A 15,664-nucleotide genomic window follows, 5' to 3' on the forward strand; every position below is an offset into this window, starting at 1 on the left:
TTTAAAGACTACAGTTACAGATAATTCATCATTTACACTAGTTTAAACCTGCAAGTGACCCATGCTATAGAGGAAGGCAAAAAAAAAAAAAAATTCAGGGTCTCTGCCAATCTGACCTGGGGGAAAATTCCTTCCCGACCCCAAATAAAGTGATCAGTTAGATCCTGAGAAAGTGGACAAGACCCACCAGGAAGATACCTGGGAAAGAATTCTCTAGTAACTCAGAGCCCTCCCCATCTAGTGTCTTGTCTCTATCTGTTGGGGAGTTTTGCTACGGGCCGTCAATGATGGGCCACATGCCATTGTAGGCAGTCCTGTCATACCCAGGGGCGGCTCCAGGCACCAGCGCAGCAAGTGCATGCCTGGGACGGCAAACCGCGGGGGTTGCCTGCTGGTGGCTGTGAGGGCGGTAGTCAGGCAGCCTTCGGCGGCATGTTTGCGGGAGGTCCACCGGTCCCGCAGTTTCGGCAGCAATTCGGCAGTGGGTATGCCGAAGCCGCGAGACCGGCAGATCACCCACTAAACGCTGCTGAATCCGCGTGACCGCGGACTGCCCGCAGGCATGCCGCCAAAGGCTGCCTGACTGCTGTGCTTGGGGTGGCAAAAAACATAGAGCTGGTCATGCCATCCTCCTATAAAGTTATCAAGCTCAGTTTTGAAGTCAGGTTTTTTGCTCCCACTGCTCCCCTTGGGAAGCTGGTCCAGAACTTCACTTCTCTAACGGTTACAAACCTTCGCCTAATTTCAAGCCTAAACTTGTTGATGTCCAGTTTAAATCCATTTGTTCTGGGGTCCAAATTGGTGCTTAACTTAAAGAACTCCTCTCCCTCCCTGGTATTTATCCCTCTGATGTATTTATAGAAAGCAAATCATCTCTCCCCTCAGCCTTCTTTTTGTTAGACTAAACAAGCCAAGCTCTCTGAGTTTCCTCTCATAAGGTAGGTTTTCCATTCCTCAGATCATCCTAGTAGCCCTTCTCGGCAACCAATTTGAATTCATCTTTCTTAAACATGGGAGACCAGAACTGCACGCACTTCTCCAGATGAGATATCACCGGTGCCTTGTATAATGGTACTAACACTTCCCTGTCTCTACTGGAAATACCTCGTCTGGTGCACCCCAAGACCGTGTTGGCCTTTTTCATGGCTGCATCACATTGATAGCTCATAGTCATCCTGTGATCAACCAATACACCGAGGTCTTTCTCTTCCTCTGTCACTTCCAACTGATAAGTTCCCAGCTTATAGCAAAAATTCTTGTTGTTAGTCCCTAAATGCATGACCTTGCACTTGGCACTATTAAATTTCATCCTATTTCTATTACTCCAGTTTACAAGGTCATCCAAATCTTCTTGTATGATATTCTGGTCCTCCTCCATACTGGCAATACCTCCCAACTTTGTGTCATTTGCAGACTTTATTAACACATGCCCACTTTTTATGCTGAGGTCAGTAATAAAAATGTTAAATGAGGAACTCCACTAGTAACCTCCTGGCATTCTAACAGTTCACCTTTCAGTATGACCTGTTGCAGTCTCCCCTTTAATCAGTTCCGTATCCACCTTTCAGTTCTCATATTAATCCCAATCTTCTCCAGTTTAATTAATAATTTCCCATGTGGAACTGTATCAGATGCCTTACTGACATCCAGGTAGATTATATCTACTGCATTTCTTTTGTCTAAAAAATCAGTTATCTTCTCAAAGAAAGATATTAGTAATTTTGTTACTACCTCTTGAATACAACAATTGAAACAACTGTAGAAAAATCTACAATTACTTTCTATCATTTAGACTACTTACTTTTTGCAGTTCACCAAGCTTGGAAGAGATCATTTAACTTTAGGAAACATCCTAACAGCCCTTTCTTACCTTAATCCCCTGATAATCAATACGTTTATAAACAAAATTCTGACTCCCTGCTTCAGGGGCACAAGCTGGGAGCAGTCTCCTGTCTCCTCTGCAGAACTCGTTATAATGCACTCAGGCTGCCTTGCCCCACCCCAAATCTGCCCATGATGACACCCCCATGTGTGGATGAAAGCTGTTCATGTGATACCTCCATATAGGAAGGAAAGTTTGATACCCCCACCCACAGGGTAGGGAATTTGTGTGACACCTCATATGGGAGGTTAGGTGATACATCCCTGTCAAGGCTGCTTCCCCACTTTGAACTTTAGGGTACAAATGTTGGGACCTGCATGAAAACTTCTAAGCTTAACTACCAGCTTAGATCTGGTCCGCTGCCACCACTCCCAAAATGCTAATTCCCTTCCCTGGGTAGCCTTGAGAGACTCTTCACCAATTCCCTGGTGAATATAGATCCAAACCCCTTGGATCTAAAAACAAGATAAAAATCGATCGGGTTCTTAAAAAGAAGGCTTTTAATTAAAGAAAAAGGTAAAAATCATCTCTGTAAAATCAGGAGGGAAAATAACTTTACAGGGTAATCAAACTTAAAGAGCCCAGAGGAATCCCCTCTAGCCTTAGGTTCAAAATTACAGCAAACAGAGATAAACACTCTAGCAAAAAGGTACATTTACAAGTTGAGAAAACAAAGATAAAAACTAACACGCCTTGGCTGGCTGTTTACTTACAAGTTTGAAATATGTGAGACTTGTTCAGAAAGATTTGGAGAGCCTGGATGGATGTCTGGTCCCTCTCAGTCCCAAGAGCGAACAACCCCCAAAACAAAGAGCACAAACAAAAGCCTTCCCCCCACCAAGATTTGAACGTATCTTGTCCCCTTATTGGTCCTTTGGGTCAGGTGTCCGCCAGGTTACCTGAGCTTCTTAACCCTTTACAGGTAAAAGGATTTTGCAGTCTCTGACCAGGAGGGATTTTATAGTACTGTACACAGGAGGGCTGTTACCCTTCCCTTTATAGTTATGACAACCCCACAAGGAAGGGAGATGGATGGAACCCCCACAGAGTAGGGGATCTGTGAGGGACACTCCTTGAGACAGGGGCATGTAGTAGGTTAGTGTGGGTGAGATTCATATGACAAGCCCAGCCTAGCCCAGCTGCTATTAGAAATAAATAAGAATATTAATTTCATGTTCAAAATGACCCAACAGCCTCTATGCAGGACTCGGACCCATAGTAGTTCATGTCTTCTGATACTGGAGAAACCTTACAAGCTCAGAGCTGTGTATGGTTTTCAAGCTTCATATCACCACTGTCTGTTTTATACTGCACTCATCACCATAACTAAGAATTATAATTCAGCCCAGATTTGATCAAGAAGTCAAAATGAACTTGGCCTGACATTTCTTATTTAATATTATACTGTGGCAATGCCCACTGCCACCATTTTGCTATGCATTCTGCAGATTTACAGGAAGATATGGACCTGCACCAAAGAGTTTACAATCTAAAATGATAAAAGATAAAGAAAGAGAGTGGGGGAAAGGATCCACATACAAGCAATGGGTTAAATTGTCCCTGGCATTTACTCAGATACACAGAGGAGTAAGATTCCATCCTCTTACTTCCCCATGTGACTGAGTTCCTAGCAACTCACCTTGTTGCTCTGGCCCTGGGAGTGTGGTGAGGGGAGAGTAAAGGTTGTTCATCCAGTAATCCCTCCAGCAAGCAAGTGGTCAGGGGAAAGTTGGAGAGGGACAGAGAATTGGGAGGAGACTTTGGTTATTCCCCAGCCAGAGTAGCCACTCAAGTACATAAGGGGCAGTAAATAACATCCTGAAAAGGGTTGAAGAGACTTACTTCCTCTTAGGGCAAGAGAGGAATTATGTCTCCTGGAGGCACAATTCTTTCCTGTGCTCCTTTTGGCGTGGCACAATTTATGCTCCGCCCTTTTCTCTGGGCTGAGCCTAAGGGCTCTATCTAGCATGAAGCGACCAGGGTGCTGACAGGCACACAATTTGATAGTTATGTACTGTATTTATGTTTATAGGCGAGGGAGTTCTGTTTTTTTTTTTAAATATAACCTTACCATGATCTTATGTGACTACTGTGTTTGTTTAACTTTTTGTTTGGTTTAATCCTTGCTTATTTACTCTGTTTTAGTGCTTGCTCTTTTTCATCCTTCTCTCAAAAAACACATCAGGATGGTTTTCAGGAAAGATTTTGAAAATGCATTTTTTTCACAATATGTTTTTTCAGGCTTGGTTTAGGTCTCAATTCTGCAATCAGGTCCCTGTGATTGTACCTTCCTGCCCACAAAGTCACAGGTGCAAATGTCTGCCCACACCAATCCAACTGCAGGACTGGAGTTTTGGTCCTTACTCACGCAATACTCCCATTGAAGCCATTGGAAATTTTGTATGAGTAAAAGTAATAGGATTGGCTAATAGGTCATACCCTAACTTCTCATCCATCTTAATGGCAGAGCTTAAAATGCGACCACCATATGGAGAGACTGGTTGTAGTAGGTCCTAGCCGGGGCTCGACCCTTCTGGACAGGAGGGGAGCCACACCGACTCACTGCTGTGGGAACAAGTAGTCAGTTAGTCCCGGAACTCCGGCTCTTTAGTGCAGAGTCGGAGCAGCCACAGTTAAAGCTCAGGCCCTTGACTGCAGGGGCTGAGCGAGCAAAGAGTTCAAAGCCCAGGCCCTGGATCAGGGCGGGGCGAACACGGTTGGCTCAGGCCCGGGTTTGCAGGGGCTGAGCGAGGAAACAGTTCAAAGCCCCGGCCCTGGATCAGGGCGGGGCCAACACAGTTAAGCTCAGGCCCTTGTTGGCAGGGGCTGAGCGAGTAAACAGTTCAGAGGCCAGGCCCTGGATCAGGGCGGGCCAACACAGGTAAGCTCAGGCCCTTGTTTGCAGGGGCTGAGCGAGCAAATAGTTCAGAGGCCAGGCCCTGGATCAGGGCGGGCCAACACAGGTAAGCTCAGGCCCTTGTTTGCAGGGGCTGAGCGAGCAAATAGTTCAGAGGCCAGGCCCTGGATCAGGGCGGGGCCAACACAGTTAAGCTCAGGCCCTTGTTTGCAGGGGCTGAGCGAGCAAATAGTTCAGAGCCCAGGCCCTGGATCAGGGCGGGGCAAACACAGTTCAGCTCAGGCCCTTGTTTGCAGGGGCTGAGCGAGCAAATAGTTCAGAGCCCAGGCCCTGGATCAGGGCGGGGCAAACACAGTTAGCTCAGGCCCTTGTTGCAGGGAGCTGAGCGAGCAAATAGTTCAGAGGCCAGGCCCTGGATCAGGGCGGGGCAAACACAGTTAGGCTCAGGCCCTTGTTGCAGGGGCTGAGCAGGCAAATAGTTCAAGGCCCAGGCTTCTGTAGCCGAGCGTTGGGTGAGGGGGAAGCCTGCCACCCGTACGGAGGGTGGCAGGGGGGAACGCAGGCCCACCCACTCCACTGCGTTCCAGCCCGGGGCCCTAACAGCGGTTGCTGCCGCTGCTGGTCAGTGGGGTATCCAGACCGCAACACACTGACATAGGCTCACATTCAGTTGCAGCCGGACCGGGGTCGGCTATCCCCGGGCCACTTCCGTGATCCCCCTCAGATCCTACCTCGCTCGTCGCGCCGGGCTCAGGCCAGTCCACCTGCATGGGCTCCTCTGGGCCGGGGCTCGGTGGCAGGTCCGGTAGCTCTGCCGGGAAGTCAGGCCAACGGTCCCCAGGCGGCTCCTCTGGGTAGCAGCAGGGGCGGAGGGGTTCGGGTCCAGTCTCACCCTCAGGGTTAGTGGGGTCCGGTTCCCAGGGGTTCTCCCAGTGGCGGGCGTGAGCGGGCTCCGGCGGCTCCTCTTCGTAGCGGGCCCGGGGTAGCTCAGGCCAGCCAGGGTCCAAGCCCCGGTCTTCAACGGTCTCCTGGGCAGGAGCTCCCGGCCGCACGTCTGCTCCCTGCGGTGGCTGGGCTCCAACTGAGCTCTGGCGGCCGGCCTTTATACTTCCTGTCCCGCCCCTTGACTTCCGGGGGGCGGGGACAGGCGGTGGTGGTCCCACCCACTCTGGTGCCGGCACGTGGGCTCCCTCTTCTGGACAGGAGGGGAGCCACACCGACTCACTACACACCCCCCCCCTTAAGACTGGCTCCCGCCTGTCGGGGCCAGGTCCTCCCATCTCCCCTATGCGGGATAGGAAGTCCGCATTCGTATGGTCCTTACCAGCTCGATGCTGGACCGTAAATGCGTAGGGTTGTAAAGCGAGGTACCACCGCATAATGCGGGCATTATTATTTTTCATCCGCATTAGCCACCGGAGGGGGGCGTGGTCTGTGACGAGGGTGAACGGGGCCCCGAGGAGGTAGAAGCGCAGGGCATCGCAGGCCCACTTCACCGCGAGGGCCTCTTTTTCCACCACGGCGTAATTCCTCTCACGGGGGAACAGCTTCCGGCTGAGATATACTACGGGGTGGTCCTTTCCCTCCACTTCTTGGGACAGGACTGCCCCTAATCCTACGCCAGAGGCGTCCGTCTGCAGGATGAATGGGCGTTTAAAGTCTGGGCTATAGAGAACCGGTTCCTGGCAGAGGCACTTCTGCAGTGTCCGGAAGGCCGCTTCACACTCGGGGGACCATCGTACCTGCCGGGGGCTGTCCTTCGTCAGAAGCCCAGTTAAGGGTGCTGCGATGGTCGCGAACTGGGGGATGAACCGTCTGTAATACCCGACGAGGCCCAGGAACTGCCGAACGTGCCGTTTGGTCGATGGGGTGGGACAGTCCAGGAGGGCCTGGACTTTCCCGACAAGGGGCTTGACCCGTCCGCCCCCGACGGTATAGCCGAGATAGTTGGTCTCTTGCCAGGCAATCCGGCACTTTTTGGGGTTGGCGGTCAGGCCCGCCTGTCTTAGGGACCTTAGGACCGCCGCAACCCGGGGCAGATGATCCTCCCAGCCGCGGCTATAGATGACCACGTCGTCTATGTACGCCGCCGCATAGTCCTGATGGGGCTGCAGAAGTTTGTCCATCAGCCGCTGGAAGGTGGCTGGGGCTCCATGGAGACCGAATGGCATCCGTGTGAATTGGTACAGCCCCGTTGGAGTGGCAAAGGCGGTCTTCTCTTTTGAGGTCTCCTCGAGGGGGATCTGCCAGTAGCCTTTGCTAAGATCCAAAGTGGTGATATACTGGGCCTCCCCCAGGCGGCCCAGTAACTCGTCTACACGGGGCATCGGGTAGGCGTCGAAGCGCGAGATGGCGTTTACCCTCCGAAAGTCAATGCAGAAGCGGCGGGTACCGTCCGGTTTGGGCACCAGGACCACCGGACTACGCCACTCGCTCTGCGACGGTTCGATGACGCCCAGAGCCAGCATGGCTCTTACTTCCTCCTCGACCGCACCCCGCATCCGATAGGGCAGGGGCCGGGTCGTTTCTCGAACCACCTTTCCCGGCTCGGTCTGGATGGAGTGTTTGACCAGGGACGTATGGCCCGGTACGGCCGTGAAGGTTCGCTTGAAGGTTTTCAGCAGGCAGTTAGTCTGTTTACATTGCTCTTCCGTGAGCGATTGTCCCAATTGGGGTGCTGGGGGGTCATCCGTCGAGGGTACCTGGGGTCCCAATTCCGGCTCGGGCGGGCATGGGTTGATTAAGAGGCCCTCCCGGTCCTGCCACCGTTTCAGCAAGTTGACGTGGTACCGCTGGGTTTCCTTCCGCTTGTCCGGTTGCCGCACCTCGTAGGTGACGGGACCGACCTTACGCACAACTTCGTAAGGTCCCTGCCACCGGGCTAACAATTTTGACTCACTAGACGGGAGGAGGAGTAGGACACGGTCTCCTGGTTGGAACTCCCGGACTTGGGCTCCCTGATCGTAGGTCCGTTTCTGCCGTTCCTGCGCTGTCTTTAAATTTTCGCGGGCCAGGGCTCCGGCCTGGGCAAGGTACTCCTGTAACTGGATGACATATTTCAGGAGGCCCTGGGCTGGGGACGCTGACTGTTCCCAGGTCTCCCTCATCAGGTCTAGGAGGCCCCGCGGTCTGCGTCCATACAGCAGCTCGAAAGGGGAGAATTTTGTTGAGGTCTGCGGGACTTCTCGGATGGCTAGCAATAAGGGTGGAAGGAATTGGTCCCAGTGGCGGAGGTCCTCTGCGGGGAATTTCCGCAACATGCTTTTCAAAGTGCGGTTAAACCGCTCCACCAACCCGTCCGTCTGCGGGTGGTACACGGACGTCCGGAGTTGTTTGATGCCTAAGAGGGCACATACCTGTCGCAACAATTGGGACGTGAAGTTCGTTCCTTGGTCGGTCAGTATTTCTCTAGGCAGTCCTACTCGGGCGAAGATTTTCAGCAATTCCCCCGCGATAGACCGGGCGGTAATGCTTCGTAGGGGGATAGCTTCGGGGAACCGAGAGGCATAGTCCACCAAGACCAGGATGTATTGAAACCCCGCGGCACTCTTCGGGAGGGGGCCCACGAGGTCCATGGCGACCCGTTCAAAGGGTGTCTCCATCACTGGCATGGGGACCAGGGGCGCCTTGGGGATCCCGGGCGGGGCGACCCTCTGACACTCTGGGCAGGAGGCGCAATATTCTTTCACCTCCTGAGAGATTCCTGGCCAAAAGAAGCGCGCCAGGATTCGAGCGAGGGTCTTCTCTCGCCCCAGGTGCCCGGCGGCTGGCACATCGTGGGCCAACTTCATTACCGCCCGCCGGTGACACAGGGGCACTAACAGTTGGGTTTGCGGCTCCTGGGTGCGGGGGTCACGGTCCAGGCGGTAGAGCCGGTCCCGGCGTAGCTCAAAATGGGGCCACAGGGTGGCCCGCTGGGGGTCCACAACACTCCCATCTACTGCCGCGAGCTGCTCGTAGAAGCGGCTAAGGGTGGGATCCTCTCGCTGGTCCCGACAGAAATCGGTATCGAAGCGGGGCTGAGGGGCCGGCTCTGGTGGCGGTCCCGCTGCGTCCGTGTCGTCTATCTCGGTCGCCGGACCCTGCTCGGGGTCCTCTGAGGAGGGCCCCAACCGATCAGCCCCCAGGACCGGCGTGGACCGTAGGACTTCCTCAAAGGCCGGCCAGTCCCGACCGAGGATCACAGGATATGCAAGATGGGGAGCTACCCCAACCACCAGGTGTCGGGTGATCCCCGCGATGGTTAGGGGGACCCGGGCGCTGGGGTATGGTCGGACATCCCCATGGATACATTGTAGATGAATAGATCCTAGGCGGGTCTCACCCGGCGGTACCAGGTCCTTACGGACCAACGTCTGACCACACCCTGAGTCGATCAAGGCCCGCGTCGTCCGTCCTCCGACGGCCGCCGGGATGGTCAGCTTGGGGTTCATGGCCGGCCTGGCTCGAGTGTGGCCCGCCCACACTTGCCCATAGCTGCAGTCCATCTCCGGACAGTCTCGCCGGAGGTGCCCCATCTTCCCACAACTGAAGCAGGGTCCGAGTTCCGGTCGTCTGCTCCGGGGGCCTTCTCGGCTTGGGCTCCGGGGGGGGCTTCGCCGAGCCCTTGGGGGCCCCTGGCCCGGGGCCACTGGTCCGGTCCGAGGCGCCGGGTCTGCGTGCCGGGTCCGGATCTCGCGGCGGGGGTCGGGCCTCGGTGCGGGGTGTCGTGGTCCGCTCGGGGTTTCCCCTTTCTTTTCGCCGCGGACTGGTTCGGGCCCGGGCCGGCGGAAGGTGGGCCCTACTGCATCTTCGGCGGCTAGGAAGTCCTCCATTAGTGACACTGCCTGGGCCAGCGTCGTCGGCCGGTGGCGAAGCACCCAGGCGCGCCCTCGGGAGGGTAGGGTGTGCACGAACTGTTCCAACACCACCTGCTCGGTTACCTCCTCCGCCGTCCGGGTGCCGGGCTGTAGCCACCGTCGGCAAGCTTCTTTCAGGGTTTGGGCCACCACCCGCGGTCGGGCCCCGGTGGGGTGAGTCTGGCCCCGAAACCTTTGTCGGAAAGTCTCGGGACTGACGTCGAGGGCGTCCAATATCGCGGCCTTCACCAGGTCGTAGTCCCGTGCTTCCTCAGCCGCCAATCCACGATAGGCCACCTGGGCTGCCCCCGTCAGGTAGGGGGCTAAGAGGGTAGCCCACTGGTCCCTGGGCCACCCGGCGACGAGGGCTACCCGCTCGAACGTGACCAGGAATGCCTCCGGGTCGTCGTCTGGGCTCATCTTTGTCAAGCGAAGGGGGGCAGCTAACCGTGGCATCTCCGCAGCCTCCCCCGCCGGCCCCGCCGCGGGGCGAGGGAGCGTGACCAGCAGCTGCTGCAGCTGGACTCCCAACTGCCGCACCAGCTGCTGCTGCTGCTCGAGCTGGGCTGTGTGCTGCTCCTGCTGCAACTGGAGTTGGGCGGCATCTCGCTGTTGTTGCTGTGCGAGCTGAGCGGCCTGCTGTTGCTGTTGCTGCTGCAGCTGGGCCGTCCGCTGCCGCTCCTGGCTCTCCGTGAGCAGCTGAAACAGCCGCTCCATATCCATTCCTTAGAACGGGGGGGGCAACTGCCACTCCCCCTCTAGCCCCTTCTCACAGGGGCAGGGGCTCGGGCCCCACGTTGGGCGCCAAATGTAGTAGGTCCTAGCCGGGGCTCGACCCTTCTGGACAGGAGGGGAGCCACACCGACTCACTGCTGTGGGAACAAGTAGTCAGTTAGTCCCGGAACTCCGGCTCTTTAGTGCAGAGTCGGAGCAGCCACAGTTAAAGCTCAGGCCCTTGACTGCAGGGGCTGAGCGAGCAAAGAGTTCAAAGCCCAGGCCCTGGATCAGGGCGGGGCGAACACGGTTGGCTCAGGCCCGGGTTTGCAGGGGCTGAGCGAGGAAACAGTTCAAAGCCCCGGCCCTGGATCAGGGCGGGGCCAACACAGTTAAGCTCAGGCCCTTGTTGGCAGGGGCTGAGCGAGTAAACAGTTCAGAGGCCAGGCCCTGGATCAGGGCGGGCCAACACAGGTAAGCTCAGGCCCTTGTTTGCAGGGGCTGAGCGAGCAAATAGTTCAGAGGCCAGGCCCTGGATCAGGGCGGGCCAACACAGGTAAGCTCAGGCCCTTGTTTGCAGGGGCTGAGCGAGCAAATAGTTCAGAGGCCAGGCCCTGGATCAGGGCGGGGCCAACACAGTTAAGCTCAGGCCCTTGTTTGCAGGGGCTGAGCGAGCAAATAGTTCAGAGCCCAGGCCCTGGATCAGGGCGGGGCAAACACAGTTCAGCTCAGGCCCTTGTTTGCAGGGGCTGAGCGAGCAAATAGTTCAGAGCCCAGGCCCTGGATCAGGGCGGGGCAAACACAGTTAGCTCAGGCCCTTGTTGCAGGGAGCTGAGCGAGCAAATAGTTCAGAGGCCAGGCCCTGGATCAGGGCGGGGCAAACACAGTTAGGCTCAGGCCCTTGTTGCAGGGGCTGAGCAGGCAAATAGTTCAAGGCCCAGGCTTCTGTAGCCGAGCGTTGGGTGAGGGGGAAGCCTGCCACCCGTACGGAGGGTGGCAGGGGGGAACGCAGGCCCACCCACTCCACTGCGTTCCAGCCCGGGGCCCTAACAGCGGTTGCTGCCGCTGCTGGTCAGTGGGGTATCCAGACCGCAACACACTGACATAGGCTCACATTCAGTTGCAGCCGGACCGGGGTCGGCTATCCCCGGGCCACTTCCGTGATCCCCCTCAGATCCTACCTCGCTCGTCGCGCCGGGCTCAGGCCAGTCCACCTGCATGGGCTCCTCTGGGCCGGGGCTCGGTGGCAGGTCCGGTAGCTCTGCCGGGAAGTCAGGCCAACGGTCCCCAGGCGGCTCCTCTGGGTAGCAGCAGGGGCGGAGGGGTTCGGGTCCAGTCTCACCCTCAGGGTTAGTGGGGTCCGGTTCCCAGGGGTTCTCCCAGTGGCGGGCGTGAGCGGGCTCCGGCGGCTCCTCTTCGTAGCGGGCCCGGGGTAGCTCAGGCCAGCCAGGGTCCAAGCCCCGGTCTTCAACGGTCTCCTGGGCAGGAGCTCCCGGCCGCACGTCTGCTCCCTGCGGTGGCTGGGCTCCAACTGAGCTCTGGCGGCCGGCCTTTATACTTCCTGTCCCGCCCCTTGACTTCCGGGGGGCGGGGACAGGCGGTGGTGGTCCCACCCACTCTGGTGCCGGCACGTGGGCTCCCTCTTCTGGACAGGAGGGGAGCCACACCGACTCACTACACTGGTCCAGAGAAGGGAATCAAAGAGGATGTTAATGAGCAAGATATGTCACAAGAGTCTCCAAGTGATTGCAGAAATGGAGATATCCAGACAAACAATGAAAATAGTCTTGTAAAAACAGGTAATGGAAAGGAAAAGCTACATTAACACTTGACCATAGTGTTTTCTGCTAGTATGAATTTAGTGATCAAGTGGCTACTTAATTTTTGTTTTCTTAAGTAGGTGATATTTTACCAATTGAACTCTTAATGTCCAGTCCTGCCCTTACTCACATGGATACAGCTTGCATTAGGCTATATCCTGCTCTGTTATGCTAGTGTAATTGGGATCAAAATATGATCCAATATGAGCTTGTTCCTGCTCCCACTAAACTCAGTAAGTTTTGCCCTAAATGAGGCCAGAATAGGAACCTTAATGACAGGGTGGATAAAAATCAATGATTTAAAAAAGATTAAAAAAAATCGGATTTTTTTTTTATTTAAATCAGATTTTTTTTGATAAAATGCTTTTTGAGGGAAAAAAAGAGTTTTAATTAAGATTCCTTATAGCTCAAAGATCTCTCTTCATGGGATAGGGATTATAAATTCTAATTCTATAGTATGAGACAATATATTCATGTAATGTTTAAGAAAAGTTTTGTAAATGAGTTCCAATAGTTCATGGATTAGGGACCCAATCTTATGGAGTTCCAGGAGCTTCTGTAAAGATTATTTAGGTTAATCTTTCTATTTACCCAATGGGACTCAGTGCTCAGTCTAGAAGATACAATCAGGGATGCTTAGTTTTGCAGATCTCAAATTGTGAATTTGTGTCTCCTGAGATAACATGCTTGTTAACAGCAAAAATGTTTTAAAATAAATAAATAATATATAGAGGTGAGAAATAACAGACCTCAAACCTACTGTCCCTCTGCAAATTTGTGTACACAGAGTCAATCCCTTATCTCTCTCTAAAAGTGCAAAGTTTCAAAAAGTTCAATGAATAGAAGATTGTTGGGGGCGGAATAGATCTGGACAAGGAGAAGAAGTCTGGAGATAAATGTGAGAAGGGAGGGACAGGCAGCACAAACAAAAGTAAAACTGTTTGAGCAGCATATTCCAGAAGGCTTGAGGTCTTTCTGAGTGTAGCCTTCATTGATTTGAGATCTACCATACCATTCTCTCACTAAAAGGGAAAACCTATAATGGCAGCAGACCATAAAAGAGACCCAGTTTGGGAATATTTTAATGAAGTTCATCTACCTGTGGGTAAGATAGGCATGCGTGCAAAATGCAAAGAAGTGCAACAAAGAGAAATGCAAGGCCTGGTTGCTCAATTGAAACAATATCATGAGAAGTGTTCCTTCTCAGGAGGAAGCTGTGTTGAAGATGATGAAAGGAACATGTCTGAAACATGCAGGATCTTCAGGTTGGTAAACTTTTTTATTTCATTCTTCTTTCTTAAGGACTGCCTGTCTTCCTTCTGGACTATTCTTGAATTCTCATGTTTGAACAAAAAATATAGTTATTATGCTATGGTACTATCATTTTAGATGCAGTTGTGATAAAAAAAATAAATAGCTGAAATAGGCAGATCTTCCTTTTACAATTTCACCTTTAAAGTAGTACTGAGTGGCAGTGAATGCAATGAGTAATATTAAATGAACAGTATGGTAATCATTAAATAACTGCATTGTTATTTATTTTGTTTAGGAGAATCCATCCTCAACATACAGGATTCTGAAGACTATCCACCTTCAAGATCACCATCATTTTCTATAGTTTGAGTTATCTGCCAATGATAGTGTTTCAGTCACATCATGTATGTCACACAGCCACAGTATATCACCTTTAGCAAAAAGAAAAAAAAAAATCTATCATCCAGAAACAACCATAGATAAGTACCAGCAGATTACAAAAAGAGGTTATTGATGAAAAAATTGCCCGGTTTGTTTATGCAACAAACTCTCCTTTCCGTATGATTGAAAACCCACACTTCGTTAACATGGTTCAGTCATTAAAACCAGGATACAGTCCACCCAACAGAGCAGAGGTTGCAGGCAAATTGCTGGATAAAGTGTTTGAAAGAGAAACGGAGTAGTGTGCAAAATGTCTAGAGGGTACAATTGTTAACCTGTGTCTTGATGGGTGGAGCAATGTCCACAATGATCCTGTTGTATGTGCTTGTGTGACAACAGAAGAAGGGAATGTCTTCCTTACAGAAACAATTGATACATCAGGAAATCCACACACAGCAGAATACTTACAAGAAGTAGCAGTAAAAGCTATAACAAACTGTGAAAAAAATTCAAATGTCTAGTACGCAGCTTGGTCACAGACAATGCTGCAAATGTATCCAGGATGAGGAGACATTATTTAGAAGACAGTGACGAGAGTCCCAAGCTAATAACATACGGTTGCGGTGCTCATTTGATGCGACTCCTAGCCAAAGACTTCAGTGTTCCAGAAATAAAAGCTAATATTGTTGAAATTGCAAAATATTTCTGTAACAACCACTTTGCAGCAGCTGCTCTGAAAAAAGTGGGAGGAACCAAGCTAACTCTCCCACAAGACGTGCAATGGAACTCAGTAGTGGACTGTTTTGAGCACTATATCAAGAACTGGCCTAATCTGATGACAGTTTGTGAACAAAATCGTGAAAAATAGATGGCACTGTCACAGCCAAAGTTCTCAACATTGGGCTTAAGAGAAACGTTGAACACATGCTGAGTACCCTGAAGCCTATTTCTGTAGCCTTGAACAAAATGCAGGGAAATGTTTTATTGCTGACACTGTTGAAATTTGGAAGGAACTGAGTGAGATCTTAAAAAGAGAAATATGCAATGACAGAGTTAAATTACAAGCATTAAAAAAAATGAATGGGACAAGCACTATCTCCAGCTCATTTTCTTGCAGATATTCTCAATACTCGGTACCAGGGTCAAACCTTAACTGCTGAAGAAGAGGAGTTGGCTATGACATGGACATCCAGCAATCATCTCTCTGTAATGCCAACTATAATAAACTTCAGAACTAAGGGTGAACCATTCAAGAAATATATCTTTGCTGATGATGTTTTAAAGAAAGTCACACCAGTGAACTGGTGGAAGTCACTTAAGCACTTGGATACAGAGACTGTTGAAGTGATAATCTCACTTTTAACAGCAGTAGCTTCTTCTGCCGGTGTAGAAAAAAATATTTTCTTCCTTTGGACTAATTCATTCCAAATTGAGAAATGGTTTGGGACCTGAAAAAGCAGGAAAGCTTATTTTTCTTTTTCAGATTATGAACAAACAGGAAAATGAAGGTGAAGATGACTGAGTTAGCTGCAGAAGACAATATTTTAAGTTTCTCACGTTGACCTCGCTGACATAGTCGATTTAATTTTTGTGGGTTTTTTTAACTAGTTCATTTAACTATTTTAGTTAAAAACAATTTTAACAAAAACAAACCTGATTTTAAAAAACTTGAATGTTTAACTAAATTCAAAAATTCATATGCTTGTTTTGTTAAAATATTATATGTTTGCTGTTGGAGAAAAAAAATCCAGAATACATAATGTTGTTGTTTTAAATAAATCATTTTAAATGTCTGTCTAGTGATGTTCTCCTCCTAATACAGCATGGCAAGAAAATGCTCCAATATTAATGATTAACCTGTTGAATTGGAGATAGTTCATCTCCCAATGACTTCATAAATACCTTCTTCAATTACCTT

General features: G+C 51.5%; 1 protein-coding gene across 1 annotated transcript in view; it reads left to right on the forward strand.

Moving 5' to 3' along the window:
• DNAAF1 (dynein axonemal assembly factor 1) overlaps positions 1-15,664 on the forward strand; it is a 44,453-nt gene that overhangs the window by 6,500 nt on the left and 22,289 nt on the right. Inside the window, exon 2 of the mRNA XM_054049281.1 lies at positions 11,980-12,090. Coding sequence (XP_053905256.1) covers positions 11,980-12,090 — 111 coding nt within the window. The remainder of the gene's footprint in view (positions 1-11,979; positions 12,091-15,664) is intronic.

The sequence above is a fragment of the Malaclemys terrapin genome, chromosome 14 (genome assembly GCF_027887155.1).
Source record: "Malaclemys terrapin pileata isolate rMalTer1 chromosome 14, rMalTer1.hap1, whole genome shotgun sequence".
NCBI lineage: Eukaryota > Metazoa > Chordata > Testudines > Emydidae > Malaclemys > Malaclemys terrapin.